General features: G+C 47.9%; 1 protein-coding gene across 11 annotated transcripts; it reads left to right on the plus strand.

Annotated features, from left to right (window-relative positions):
- Positions 1–1,605: 1,605 nt before the first annotated feature.
- On the plus strand, positions 1,606–13,682 carry MORN4 (MORN repeat containing 4). 11 transcript variants are annotated; one of them, XM_087862834.1, is made up of 8 exons: positions 1,714–1,849; positions 7,021–7,086; positions 8,520–8,617; positions 9,674–9,771; positions 10,753–10,860; positions 11,482–11,596; positions 11,966–12,075; positions 12,331–13,682. In XM_087862834.1, the coding sequence occupies exons 4-8, from the start codon at positions 9,705–9,707 to the stop codon at positions 12,477–12,479; spliced, it is 549 nt and encodes a 182-aa protein (XP_087718960.1). In that variant the 5' UTR covers positions 1,714–1,849; positions 7,021–7,086; positions 8,520–8,617; positions 9,674–9,704; the 3' UTR covers positions 12,480–13,682. The 11 variants fall into 11 exon arrangements, 9 of the variants coding, with proteins under 9 accessions (XP_045640845.1, XP_087718960.1, XP_087718963.1 ...); XM_087862835.1 differs by lacking the exon at positions 7,021–7,086 and adding an exon at positions 5,222–5,475 and having other exon boundaries at positions 1,747–1,849; XM_087862837.1 differs by lacking the exon at positions 8,520–8,617.
- The last annotated feature ends 872 nt before the right edge of the window (positions 13,683–14,554 follow it).

Genomic DNA, 14,554 nt, shown 5'->3' on the forward strand with positions numbered 1-14,554 from the left:
TTGACTCTGAACCCCAACATCTTTCCTACATCAGCATGTACCCCCTCCTTTCTTTCCATTTTCACTGATGCCACATTACTTTTGAGATTCTCAAGATGTCTTAGCTACATTATTAAAATAGCTTGTGAATTTGTTCCTCTGCTTCCAATCTCTCTGGTTATCTCTGAGCATCACTACCAGATTAATTTTCTTAAAACACTGGTTTCCTGGTGTCACTGCTCTGATTAAGAAACTACATTTTTTATTGCAGTAAAATATGCATATTTATCATTTTAACCATTCACAAGTGTACCGTTCAGTAACATTAAATACATTCACAATGTTGTGTAACCATCACCACTGCCTATACCCAAAACTTCTTCATCTCAACAAAAACTCTGTATCTATTAAACAATAACTCCCTTTTTCTCTAGTTCCTGGTAATTTCTACTCTCTGTGTCTACGAATTTGCCCATTCAAAACACTACATTTTGCAAACCATATCTTCCCCCTAATTTTTCAGGTTTCTCCATAACTTAACCACAATCTATTTAACCTTATTTCATCAAATTTTCTAATATACATTCTCTAATCTAAGAAGATGTTTTCTTGACATGCCATTATCTCAATAACTGTATATATATTTATATAGTCATTACCACACAGTTTAGCACGCTTAACCACTGAGTGTTAGAGCTGGTTGAATCTCATAGGTCTAATAGTCCAATCTCATTGTATAGGCCGGAGAGCTTAATAACTTGCTTGAAGTCACACACACTTGGTGGCAGACATGGGATTTAACACAGAATCCAAGCCTTTTAAAACAATGTAAAACTGCTGTTTTGGGAGCACTTATAATGTCACAGACACAGTACTGAGCATTTTGCACTATTCCCAAAGAAGTGCTAGGGAGTCTTTACCATTATTATTTTCATTTTCTATGCCACAGATGAGGAAACGCCCAAATCAGAGAAGGAGTTTGTTTACTCTCTTCATGCACTTGCCTTCTTTTAATAATTAAATATAGTCTTGAATTTTTCCATGTGCATGAATCTTTTCTTCTCCACATCTAGGCAGTAAAGTCCCATGAGGGCAGCGATCATGTCCTTTCTAGCTGCACTCACATTGGTCAGTAAATAAACAAATGGATAAAAGGATTGGCGTGCGCGATATTTGGAGAATTTGCTACAATCTTGACACTATATTTTAAACACAAAGGATCTGAGTAACGACAACAACACAAATTCTTACAATGAGTGAAGGCAGAGGTGTCCTGGTATCACAGTGCTGGCACGGGACTGACACTCTTTAAACTGCAGCTGCCTGTTACAATTCACAAAGCTGAAACTCAAAAGCCAGGTTTGGGTTTTGTCCTTTAATTCCAGGGAGGAGCCATTTACAACTCCGAAGGTCCGCGCAGGATCCGAGCCGCTTGAGTTGGTGGTCACTGTTGCTTCTGACCCGGGTTTTGTTTTGTTTTTGTCGACATTTCGGCTGGGCTGTCTCTGCGTAGACAGAGACCGAGACCGGAGGTCTCCGTCAGGTGGCCGAGGTAGGACTATGGGTTCAGCTCCACCCTCTTTCGGATGTTTGACCCAAGCTCTTGAGACCCTCCGCCCCGCACAAAGATGGCGCAGAGTCCGCGCTGGGCCAATGGAGAGTGGCGTTGCTCCCGGTTGCCTAGGTAACAGCCAATGGGCAGCGGGAATTACGCCCAGTGCGGTCGCCGGGGATGGCGGCGTCAAGTGGGGCAGACGCTGGTGGAGGTGGTGGAGAGGCTGGTGGCAGGGGCGATCCTGGCGGAGCCGCGGTCCCGGCCGCTGGAGCCCGGTGTCCGGGTGTGATTGTCATCCCGAAAGGCGGAGCTCAGGTTGGCCGGCAGCGCAGGAGGGAGGGGGCCGGGAGAGTGTGGTCGTGAGGAAGGGACTGAGGAGCCCATCCCGAGATGACTGGCTGGGGATCATGACTCCATCCAGGACGAGCTGGCCAGAGGGCGGGACCGGTGGGGTGCCGAACCCGGGCCTCTGGTCTCTACCGCTCGGACCGAGGCCAGGGAGGGCCCACGGTACCCGGCTTGGCGAGCGGGTGTGTGGGGACTGCGTCCGGAGGGGATGGCGGACCCGTGTGAGCAGAGACCTGGCCCAGGCGGTGGAGCAGAGCTCGGGTAGAGGGAAGGATCGGGGCTGGGACGCAAGAACGGGGTGGGAGAGCGACTAGGAAATGTTAGTTGGGTCTACGGCTTTGTTTGGCCTGGGCCCGCCTCTCACACTCTGCTGGAGAGACGTCCCACAGAGCGAGGCTTGGGGAATGGCATGCCTCAATTAGTGGATGGTGGCACGCCTGCTGGGTAGCATCTCCAAACTGCTTAGGTGTCCGCAGAGTAATTCGGCTTTATTAGAACCCGGTCCAGGCATTTCCTTTTTCATGAAATACGACAGTATCATGGCAGTCCTCATCACCCTCAAGTCTTTTTTTTTTTTTTTTTTAAATCTTCTTTCTGGTGTCAAGATTTTCTTCCCACTTTCTTCAATCTAATCGTCCCACAGTCTTCCTAAATAAGATGTTTACCTAGTAGCAAAAAAAAAATTTTTTTTAACTTTTCGAGTTCAAGGAAGACTTACAGTAAAAAGACTTGTAGACTTATAAGAAAAACAGTTATTTCAAGCTCATTTAAAACACTTTAAAAGGAATGTGTGACTTTTTCTTCTAGGTTTCTTACAAGCCTAATTTTTAAAAAAATATTTTATTTATTTATTTGACAGAGAGAGAGACAGCCAGCGAGAGAGGGAACACAGGCAGGGGGAGTGTGAGAGGAAGAAGCAGGCTCCCAGCGGAGGAGCCTGATATGGGGCTCGATCCCAGGACCCTGGGATCAGGCCCTGAGCTGAAGGCAGACGCTTAAGGACTGAGCCACCCAGGCGCCCCACAAGCCTAATTTTTGTTCACCAAGTCTTTCTTTTCTTCTCTTTAGGATTCTAAAAGCCTAAGACTGTTTTCTTTATAATTAAGAGAACTTTGACAAGACATTCATATTCTGGGAAGGCTTTGGAGGCACAATGTAAAGGTATATGTGGGGAAAGCTGGCTGCCTCAAAGCAATATTCTTAAAGTGAGAATCTGTTCCTCTTGATGTTAGCTTTTTGTTGTTTTTAAACCTCTGAATTTGAACAGAAGATATCATGAATGCGTAAATTTTTTTTTAGCAAGTTTGATTTCTAAACTCTAAAAAAAGACAAGTGGAATGGAAACAAATGTTACATTCCTGTCTCCAAGTTCTATTTGGAAATGTCTGGGTCAGGAGAAAATAAAGATAAGCAGGGATGTAGTCTGTTGTGCAGACCAACGGTGTATTCATTTCAGGGACAAAAGTCATTTTCTTTTAGATAAATGTGTGGATCGATCCCCTGCAACCCATCTATCAAAAGAGCAGAAAGGGTATCTGTTTAGAAGCCTGAATCTTCTTGGTATTGTAACTAGATTCCATATGTAGAGCTGAAGTCTGAACTCCTAGGCCACCTGTTCTCTTTAAGAAGTTTTTTTTTTTGGTAACTGATACAGGTACTGATTTGCATCCTTATTAAAGTGTTGGGTTTTCAGTCTTCATCAGCTCTGGCTGTCCTGTATTAAACTAGATTTGTCTCAATGACCATGATTTCTTTTTGGGTCAGTGGCTGTACAGCTGACTGTTACTTAGCATGGCTAATTACAGAAGTCATAAGTGAAAATCACTGTCCCAGGCAGTGACAACATCAATTATTTGGACATAGGTAGAAGTTTCTAGTCAAATGGGTTCAACCGTGGCCTAAAACCCTTAGAGTCCACGTGTGTCCTTTACTTAGCACGTCCACTGTGTTCTTGGGAAAGGACATCATGTTGACCAGCCACTGTTGGAGGGAGTTTGCACTGTCTCCCTAGGTAAAGAAAGGAATGGAAATGTACTTTTGGAAAAACAAACGAGAGAGGAGGTGGCAGGGTTAGGTGGAGAGAAGATGTTCCAGTTACTATAGCTATATGACATTATACGCCAACCTTCGCTGCTGAAAACAACCATATGATGCTCACAGATTCTGTGAGTCAGGAATTTGTAGAGGGCATCATGGGGATGACCTCACTCAGCTCCATGATACCTCAGATGGGAGGCCGACTCAGCGGCTGGGAGCTAGAATCATCTGCAGGCTCCTTGGCTCACAGCTGGTGCCTGCGCTAGGCCGATTCAAAGATGAGAATTGCCAATTGGAGCACGAACACATGTGGCTCTTTGTGGCTCAGCATCCTCACAGCACGGTAGCCCCAGGGTAGTCAGACTTCTGTGGCGGCTCAGTTCTCCAAGCACAAGCGTACCAGTGAGCAAGAGGGAAGATGCATCACCTTTTCTGATCTGACCTCAGAACACACCATCTCTTCTATCGTGTTCTATTGGTTGAAGCAACCACAAGCCTGCCCAGATTCAAAGAAGAGGAGTTAGACCCCACCTTTTGATGGGGCAGTGGCAAGGTCAACTTATAGAATGCGAAATATAGGAGATACGACCGCAGATGTCTTTGGAAATTACAATCTGCCACGTTTGGTAATTAGAGGATGATTTTTTCAGTTTCAGTGGCATCTTTAAAAACTTTAGGATATATTCCCTCAGAGCTAACAGCATACCAAAAGAGTGGCTAGGTTTACAATTTGAGGGCTGGCTAGTACTTTGTCCAAAGATAGACTTCGAACTGGAGAAATGCTGTTCCCTTTCTTTCAGAGACCTGCTACTGGTCCCTCTGAAATAAGTGGGATGCCACTATGTGGAAGTTTCACGTAGCCTTGAGAAAAAGTAAACAAATGCTGGAGTCTGCTCCCCCTCAGCCCCTGGGCAGTCAGACTGACTCCTCACATGGCCCCGCGATAACTCCTTCCAGACCTCTGAGGGAAGACAAGTTTACAGCTGCCAGACATCGGAAGGAAATGCCCTTATCATATCATCTCCCTGCATAAATAATGATTTTGTGTTTATGTTTTGGAATAGTTGTTTAGTGATAAGATTTATTATAAGATACGACCTTTAAGATTCTGACTTGGTTTGAAGGAATGAAATATTTCAGCTTTGTTCCATAAGCTGACTTTTAATACGCTGACGTCATTCGTTCTGGGAAGAGCTGAAGACGGCCTGTAGTTATCAAAGCCTATCTGGACTGGAAAGAGTTTTCCTCTGCAGTTTCGATGGAAAACTGCTTCTCTTCCTCTCATTAATGTTGTATTTGCAGTGGAGTCATGCTGACCTCTACCCCAGGCACACTGATGCTGGGCTGACAACAAGAGGCTTGAGCCTGAAATTGGATGCCGACCTTGTTGGAACATTGGTGGAGCAGGGATGGCACACCGGGTACCAGCATCACCCACCAGAGAAAGTGGCCCCAGAGCTTTCAAGGGGCTTTACGACAAGAAGAGAAAGGTCCCTATCTCGGGATGTCTTCTGCTGTGTGAGAGAGCCCAGGCATGGAGCTCCCGAGTAGCAACAGTGAGAAAATCCCTGGTGGAGCTGTGGGAGGTGCTCCCAGACACCACTGGAGGAGCTTCCCAAGCTGGCCTCATTCTGGGGGTAGAAACAAATGTTGCTCCCTGTGTGGGTGAGAGCAAGGGATTCTCAGAACTCCTCTGTCCTCCTAGCTGGGAGGAAACAAGAGCTTAGAGACAGGGCCAGGGCCCAGAATATGTCACTGAGCCCTGCTCTGTTCAGGCCCAGTTGTTTGCATGGCAGACCATTTCTGGGCTTATGGCATCTATATCCAGAAGCATCATGACACCGGCCAAAACTAAAATATCCCATGGGGTGCAATAAAAAACAGATGAATGGCAATTGTAGTTTACTTTCTCTCACCTTAGAATTTACCTCAGGCAAAATTGCTGGTTTTTTTTTTTTCCAAATGTTATTTGAATTACATTGGTAGCATTTTTATACTGAGACTTTAGAGAAATTTCCATTACCGTAAGTGAATGTGTGAGTTGAGGTGTCTATTTTTGAAGGAGGAAAAGAATAACATTAATGGCCAGGGTCTGGTGGTGGTCTAGGTACTCTCGTGTATCTTCTTTAATTTTTTTTTAAAGATTTTTAAAATTTATCTGACAGAGAGAGAACAAGCAGGGAGAGCTGCAGAGGGAAAGGGAGAGGGAGAAGCAGGCTCCCCGCTAAGCAGGGAGCCCGACATGGGGCTCCATCCCAGGCAGGACCCTGAGATCATGACCTGAGCCAAAGGCAGACGCTTAACTGCCTGAGCCACCCAGGCACCCTGATGTATCTTGTTTAATTTAATCCGTGCCAACTCTCTGAAGTACGTATATTTTCTGCACTTTGCAGGGGAGGAGACAGGTTTAGAGGCATTTACGTAAGCTTCCCAAAGTTACACAGTGCCCCGGGATGGGAGCCCCAGTGTCAGCCCACACACCACTGTATTACACTGGGAGGAGTGTGGGACAGGAAGACAGGATGGGGTTTAGGCGTGTGAGCCCCAGAGACCGACCCCCACGTCTCTGCTTCTAACTTGCACGTGTTAGCTGCGGGACCTTGGTGAACTTACTTACTCCCTCATGTGTAAAGTGGAAATGATAGTACTACCCACCTCATAAAGTTGTGAGCTGAAATTAGATTATGTATTTAAAAAACACTTACAGCACACAGTAAGGAGTCAATTCCTGTTAGTTGCTGTTATAAGGGTATTTCAAGTACTTTCTCTGGGGTTAGCTCAGTTGATTCTAGAGGGTTGCATTGGCTGACGTGGAGTATGAATAACCCAGCCCCATCTACCATCACAGCTTGGAGAATACAAACTAATGTACATCTTGTTTTAGTTGAACATTTAAAGCATCATTTTAGTATCACATGTGCCAGATCCCTGTTGTACCGAGGAGCCTACTCTTTTAACCCCATCTTGATGTTCCATAATGGAGACAGCAATACAACCATTAACATTGTGTGTGATTTGGGCTTCTCTGGGACTTGAAGGAAGCTAGCTGTTGGCACCAGGCCTGCAGGGATTTAAAAACCCACTCCTGTTTTGTCCTCCAGGCCTGGCCCCCATGTTCTGAAGAAGAGGTGCACCTGTCCTGTTGGAATTCAATCAGATGCTTGACGGTTAGACTCTAGGTTCATTTTTTTAAAAAGATTTTATTTGAGAGAGAGAGAGAGAGAGAGAGAGAGAGATCTTTGCACAAGGGAACCAGGAGAGGGAGAGGGAGAAGCAGACTCCCCAATGAGCAGGGAGCCCGATGTGGGGCTCAATCCCAGGACCCTGGGATCATGACCTGAGCTGAAGGCAGATGCTTAACCGACTGAGCCACCCAGGTGCCCCTCTAGGTTCATTATTAATAACAGGGGACCTTTCAGCGGTGATTTATAGGTCAGAGAACTGTCACACATAGTGTACCTGCTTATTGGAGTAGTAATCCCCCTGCTTTCAAGTGTGCAGCAATCTAACGACGTGCTTGTTAAAACTGCAGAATCCCAGGCTCTAATTTACAGACTCTGATCCAGGAGATCTGGGTGTGGGCCTAGGACTCTGCATTGCCACAGTCCCTTGTAAAAATGTTGTATTGCTTAGATCTGGAAACGATGAAGAGGGGAGTAAACAAGAAACAAGGGAATTAAAAAAGAACTAGGGATTGCATTTTCAAAATATGTCAAGTGTTTCTGTTCGTATTTAATGATACTTTAGGTATCTTAACCCCCTTCTTATAGGATATCTCTGCATGCAAGCATTCTTTTACTGCACACGTGAAGCCATACCTAGCCAGTCTCCAAGTGTTACTGGGTTGTTTGCTTTTCTACAATATCTCTGTCATAGCCACTCCTTCTGCTCCTGTTACACTGTCTTCCCCCTAGTTCAGCCCTTATGATCTTGTACCTGGGTGTATCAGTTAGCTGTTGCTGGGTGATAACACACCACCTCAAAACATAGTGGCTTAAAACAACCACCATGGGGGCGCCTGGGTGGTGCAGTCGTTAAGCGTCTGCCTTCAGCTCAGGGCGTGATCCCGGTGATCTGGGATCGAGTCTCACATCAGGCTCTTCCGCTAGGAGCCTGCTTCTTCCTCTCCCACTCCCCCTGCTGTGTTCCCTCTCTCGCTGGCTGTCTCTGTCAAATAAATAAGTAAAATCTTTAAAAAAAAAAAAAACCACCACCATGTATCTAGTCCATCGTTCTGTGGGTCAGTAATTTGGACCTGGGCTCGGGAGCAGCTCTGCTGGTCATGCCCGCGCTCACCCATGCATCTGTGCACGGTTGGGACAGCAGCTCCACATGACCCCTCATCACCAGCCAACTAGCCTGGGCTTGTCCACATGGGGGCAGGACAGTTCCAAGTGCAGTGAGAGGGCAAGCCCCGGAGACAAGCACTTTCCAGACCTCTGCTGTATCCCTTTTGCTAACGTTCCATTAGCCTGAGCGAGTCCTATAACCCACCCAGACCCAGTGGGCAGAGGAATAAAGTGCCCGTTAATGGAGGGACTGCCGTGTCACATCACAAGGGCACGAGCAGAGGGAGAGTAATTTGTGCTCATTTTCACAGTCTCCTGAATGATCACATCTCCTGCCTTGCGAGCTTTTCCGGCTGTGGCCTCTTGCAGCTCCAAAGCATCCTGCTTCCCGCTGCCACGTTCCTTTTCCGTAAGCACTGCTTTCGTATTATGTGCCTGTTCAGAAACCCCCAGAGCCTTCGTCTCCCCCTCCTTATTAGCTGTAAACTCTTCTGCCTGGCTTCCCCAGGTCTCTATAGAGTAGCCTGACCCTAAAAGCTGAGCGTGCAGTCCAAGAGAGAAAGAACTAGCAGCAGTCAGGGGGGGCCGGGGCACTGGTTCCAGCCCGGCCGCAGACTAGCTTTTCCCTTCCCGATCTCCGTCTATGAAATGATGGAGTTTGGATTTAAATCTGAGAGTTTTCAGATTTCAGATTTTGGCTGAGTACCTATTACTCCTTAAATAAACCTTCCACTGCAGTAAGACCCAGCTTATTATTTTCCCACTGAACATCCAGCTTACGTGGCTCTTTGTGCTTTCATTCCCCAGGTTTTCTCCATGGGCAACTGCCCTTTGCTTTCTTGACTGCTTGGTTTCAGTTGTGCCCGGCCCTTATCTCTGTTCACCTCTGCCATCCAGTTTGGCACTTAATGACATTATCTCTCATATTGTTCCATGTTTCAATTATTACTTTTACCGACTAGACTGTAAACTCATTGAAGGAAGAGACTATATTTTATTTACATCAACTAAACACATAGTAGGTATCAAGCAAATATTTGTAGGTTAATCCTCAGTTTCTGTTTATCGTTTCTTATTTATTTGAGAGAGATAGAGCATGAGTGGGGGAGGGGGGAAGGGAGAGGGAGAAAGAGAATCCCAAGCAGACTCTGTGCTGAGCGATCCCAAGACCCTGAGATCATGACCTGAGCCGAAACCAAGAATTGGACGCTTAACCAACTGAGCCACTTAGGCGCCCCAGGCTGATAACTTTTAAGACCAATAGGAGGATAAGACTGTTTGAGCAGAGGTGGTGGTGATGGGGGTGGGACTAGGGGGCTGGAGAGGTGGGTATGTTTGTTAAATGTGTCCAAGGTAATATATACTTACTGGGCTGGTTAGTTGATAGAATGTTATCTGCAAAATTGTTTTGTAGGCCTTTCCTCCAGCATCCTGTGACTCTGGCTCTCTCCTCTGTTTCCTGCAGTTTTTATCCTTTTCTTCCATAAGCTGTCACCATGACCCTGACAAAAGGTTCCTTCACCTACTCCAGTGGGGAGGAATATCGCGGCGAGTGGAAGGAAGGTGAGAGGACCCCCGAAGGATCAAGTGATGAACACTTCACTTGGCTGAACGACAAATACATCAGGCTATGAAAGCCAACTGGATGAGTCTTCATGTCTAATTCCAGGATTTAATCTGAATAGTGCCTTTCCTTTCTTTGATTTTAGGATTAAATAAAGGCATTAGAAAATGTCATTGTTTGCCCAGTCTCCAGCAATGAGTTAAATCTTTCCACTTCAGAATATAAAGTGTTTTAACATCTTTTTATCCTTTAGTGTTATTATTTGGGGATTGTTTTTATAAATACTCATGTACCAGGCGAGTAAAATGAATTATTTTGAGTGCCTATAAAGTAGAAAGTGCAGAATTCATTGCAGTGACTTGGTTCCAATGAATTTAAAAAGTTAAGGAAGGGGCGCCTGGGTGGCTCAGTCGTTAAGCGCCTGTCTTCGGCTCAGGGCGTGATCCCAGCGTTCTGGGATCGAGCCCCACAACGGGCTCCTCCGCTGGAAGCCTGCTTCTTCCTCTCCCACTCCCCCTGCCTGTGTTCCCTCTCTCACTGGCTGTTTCTCTCTGTCAAATTAATAAATAAAATCTTTACAAAAAAGTTAAGGAAGATCTGGAAATTAGGACAGATAGATACTCAAGAGCAAATGACAGTTATTGCCTTGAATTTCCTGTGACAGCTCATTGCATTTGGAAGTGTCTAGTCACAGGACTGGTGAAATTCTTCAGAGCCTGAGAAACACAGTCTGACCACTTAAAAGCCTCAGGGGGCCAGTCCTAGCAAGCCAGGAACTGCCCCGAGAAGCCTTGACTTCCTACCGTTGTGCCAGTGAAGAGAAGTTCAGGCCATTTCGACGCACACCCCATTCTTTTCACGTTAGATCCTGACAGCCCATGAATTCTTGAGCCCTGAGAGGAGAAACTGGGGGAGGGGATGTGCCCTTGTACATCCCCTGCCTTTCTCCTGCCTCCTCAACACCTGCCGTCCCCTCAAAGCTGGCTGTTCGGAGGCGCCAATCTGCCAGGCAGACTGTCCCCTGGAAGAACTCCCTCATACTCTGTTGGAAAGACGTGATTGCTCCTCCAGCATCTTGCTGTTTTTTGGTCAGTGCAACGGGTAAGCACAGCCCTACAAAGCCCGAATCAGTGTTGCCAGTCAGCCTGTTAGGTTTGCCCCCTAGCTTCACGGTGCCGTGCGGCACGGTTTTCTCTCAGAGAGGCAACGGGAGTAAGTGGTGAGGGCTCCCCGGCCAGCATGCCTGCTGCGTTTGCATTCTTGCTCTGCCACTGAACAGCTCTGTGGTCTCGGGTAAAGGATTAAGCTGCTCCTAGCCTTGCTTTCTGCATCTGTGAAATGGGAATAATAGTACCGTGCCTACCTCTTAACGTCGTGAGGATTAGATAGGATGATACCTACAAAGTGCTCAGAAGAGTGCCTGACACATAGTCGAGGCACTGTGGTAGCTTGTGTTATTTCTCAGCACTCTCTTACTCGTACCGAGAGAGACCCGCTGCACATCTGATGCCTGGGACAAGAAGGGAAGGTCCCAGGAGCCAGATTTTCCTGGTGTCTGACTCTGGGTAGGAGTTCTCTGTCCTGCTCACCTCACTGCTTCTCTTCTTTCCTTTGTGGGTCGGGTGACGAAAGACAAGGGATGTTAGGCAGCGAGGGGGTCCCTAAAGCTACCCCATCCCGACCTGACAACTGTCTTTCTCTTTGTTCAGGTCGCAGACATGGTTTTGGTCAACTAATGTTTGCAGACGGTGGCACCTACCTGGGTCATTTTGAGAACGGGCTCTTTAATGGCTTCGGGGTTCTGACCTTCTCAGATGGCTCAAGGTAAGTCCTGGGTCATTCCTTTCTCAGCTTTGATAGTGATAAATAGCTGGTCAGACCTGAGCTTGGCCCAGGCCCTCTGAAAACAGGCAAGAAGTAAGCAGTTCTTTTATTAGTTACTTTATAAATAGATCTAAAATTTGAAATGGCAAGGAGCCGAGTGACCTTCCACCCGACTGCCATTCTCTTCTGTTATCTCCTTGAGATTAGAGCCCCATATCACACATGCTCTCTGGCCCTCCTCTGCTGGTCCGGAGTGGGGTGGGTGGGGGTGGGGATTCTGACGCAGGCAGAAGTCACTGGTAGCTGTTTCACACAGTTAACCTCCACAGCTCACTGCCCCCTGCCAGCTCCCATCCCCTGTTTCTGCAGGTACGAGGGGGAGTTCGCCCAGGGCAAGTTTAACGGCGTCGGAGTCTTCATTCGACATGACAACATGACATTTGAAGGGGAATTTAAAAATGGCAGAGTAGACGGTTTTGGTAAGTCACACCCCGCAAGACGGGTGACCGGGGGGAGCATGCTAGGGGTGGGAGGACACCTTGTTAGCTTGGATGCTTTCAGGGATGTCTACCAGTCCATAGCGACCGGGCCCTGACGCCCAGCTGGCAAACTTGCCCACCCAGGGCTCAGGGTAAGAGCGGCAGGTTTTCCTTCTGCACAGCTCCGTGGTGCCAGGCTGCTTTCGGGGTCGCGCACACCCTGTCAGTCCCGTATTTCCTCTGTCCCCCTCAAAGGCCTGCTGACCTTCCCTGATGGCTCTCACGGAATACCCCGCAACGAAGGTCTGTTTGAGAACAACAAGCTGCTGCGGCGGGAGAAGTGCTCCGCGGTTGTGCAGCGGGCCCAGAGTGCCTCTAAGTCAGCTAGGAACCTCACCGCCTGACACACGTCCTGCACCTGCCGCCAGGCAGGGCCGAAGCGTGGGCCCTGGGCCGCCCTCGAGGTGAACACCTGCCCCAGACGTGAGAGGAGATGAGAATGCCCACGGAGAAGAGGCCTGGACACATGCCCCCTCACCTGCCAGGCGGGGATTTGATGACAAAAGTCGTGAGGACTGCGGCCCCCCGGCCCATAGCAGGGTCACCAGTTCTGTATCTGCCTCTCTCCCTGGTTGGTATTCTCTGTCCCTAATGCCTCGGGTCGCCCAGTGCAGACCTGCTTCCACTTGATTTCCTGCCAACGGAGGCAGAATCTCTTCATTCTGCCTGTCCTGGGGGCAGATGATCCTAGCCCCAGATTCGGGCTAGTGCTTTGTGCTACCCTGGAGAAACAGGGAGACACATACGGGTGGCTTAGCTCCGCAGTCCTATGGAAGTCAAAGCCAGAGCGTTTCCGTGTGTCACCCCCTCATTTGCTGCTGGTTGGCTTCATGGCTCCGGGCCTTCCACTTTGTCCTCCCAAGCTGGTATTTGTGTCTGCTTGGCCCCCTGTGAAGGGTTCCATAAGAGTGCGATTTCCCTCTCCCCTGACTGTACAAGCTGTTTTCCTTACCTGAGTTCCAGCAGCTAATTTGTGCCCCATTGTGCCTCTCTCCTTCCTTAGACACGGGACAGGATCCCTTTTGGGGACAGTCAAGAAACTGCTACAAGGAGTCATCTCATAATGTGTATTTGTAACTTACTCTGGGGTAGACGACAGACCTCTCTGGGCCACTTCAGGCCCTACCGTGGAGGAACTGAATCCTTAGGGATGGCTTGGGCTGACACAGCCCCTTCCCAGTGGACCCGTAGGTCAGACCCACCTCAACCCCTTGGGGTTTGGGGTGAAGTGGACCCGTCCTAGGACTGCAGTGGAACCAAGAGAGAATTTGGCTCCTTGCATTTGGTTCACTATTACCTCTTCTACCACGAGCTTGGCCGTCAGGCCTGGGGGTCAGATCTGGACAGATGGGATCCCTGCGGAGTTCATCACGGAGGCCGCCAGTCATCCCGGAACCCAGATGTGCCCGCTCCACTCCCAGCCCCTTATCCTCACTGAATGTCTCCTCAACAGCAGATTGTGGTGGAAATTATAGCCGTGTGCCTCTATTTATTCTGAGTTGTACTGTAGAAACAAGTGTTTATGAGGAATAAACAGATCACCAGAACTGCCTGTACTTAGTTTCTTGACTCTCGCTCTGCGTCCTCATGAATCAACCCATTTGCTGTTTCTAAAAGTTCATCACAGATGGGGGCTTGGGACTGACATTGCGCACTTTGCCTAGTATGTAATTCTCGAAACCTCTGCAAGGTAGGAGCCTTTTTTTTTTTTTAATCAGACAGGCTCAGGTTGCCCGAACTAGGAAGTAGCAGAAGTAGGTGGGATTTGTATCCCGGTTTTTCTGATTCCAAATCACTTTCCACTGTACTTCCCTCGTCCTGAGTGTCAAGAGCACCCACATCCTGAGACCAGTTATTGTCACACCTGCGGGGTTACCTTGGGCAAGTCAGTTCCTGCCTGAGTTTCCCTTTTCCTGCCCTGATACCTCCCCAACCGAGCTAATGTGCAGCGTTCACCTGCCGCGCTAACCCCTTTACACGCGTGATCTTATGGAGCCGTGAGAGAAAGGAATGGTTATTATCCCCAGATTACAGATCGGATTGGGCACTTAAGTAGCTGCCCAAGGTCCCATCGACCCTAAGGGGCAGGTCTAAGAACTTAAATCCAGGCCTGCTTAATTTAAGACCAGAGACTGAGTGCTTTACCAGTACACCGGCCAGCCTCCTGAGCCCTAAATTTTTGCCCCATCCCTAAGCTGGATTCTCCTCCGAGCCCAGATCTTCTGGATATTGCCTGTGAGAAGAGCCCAGGTGCTAAGCTCCAGCTTCGGTACCATCCAGGTGGCAAATTTCAGGTGAAGATCGATACCTTTTAAAATTCTCTCCTCTAGCCTTTGTCCCAAACAAGGATCTGTTTACCTTTCTTTTTAGTCAGAGTAATTTTTAAAACATTCATCTCTGGTTTACTGCCCTGAATAAG

The sequence above is a fragment of the Ursus americanus genome, chromosome 6 (assembly GCF_024610735.1).
Source record: "Ursus americanus isolate L20-20 chromosome 6, mUrsAme1.1.p, whole genome shotgun sequence".
Taxonomy (NCBI): Eukaryota; Metazoa; Chordata; class Mammalia; order Carnivora; family Ursidae; genus Ursus; species Ursus americanus.

What these genes read in the sequence shown, in the direction of transcription:
- MORN4 (XM_045784889.2), top strand. Translation starts at nt 1,633, where the DNA reads ATGGAGAGTGGCGTTGCTCCCGGTTGCCTAGGTAACAGCCAATGGGCA. An exon ending in ACCTTCTCAGATGGCTCAAG is followed by an intron (nt 11,597 to 11,965) that starts GTAAGTCCTGGG and finishes CTGTTTCTGCAG; the next exon opens with GTACGAGGGGGAGTTCGCCC. An exon ending in TGGCAGAGTAGACGGTTTTG is followed by an intron (nt 12,076 to 12,330) that starts GTAAGTCACACC and finishes TCCCCCTCAAAG; the next exon opens with GCCTGCTGACCTTCCCTGAT.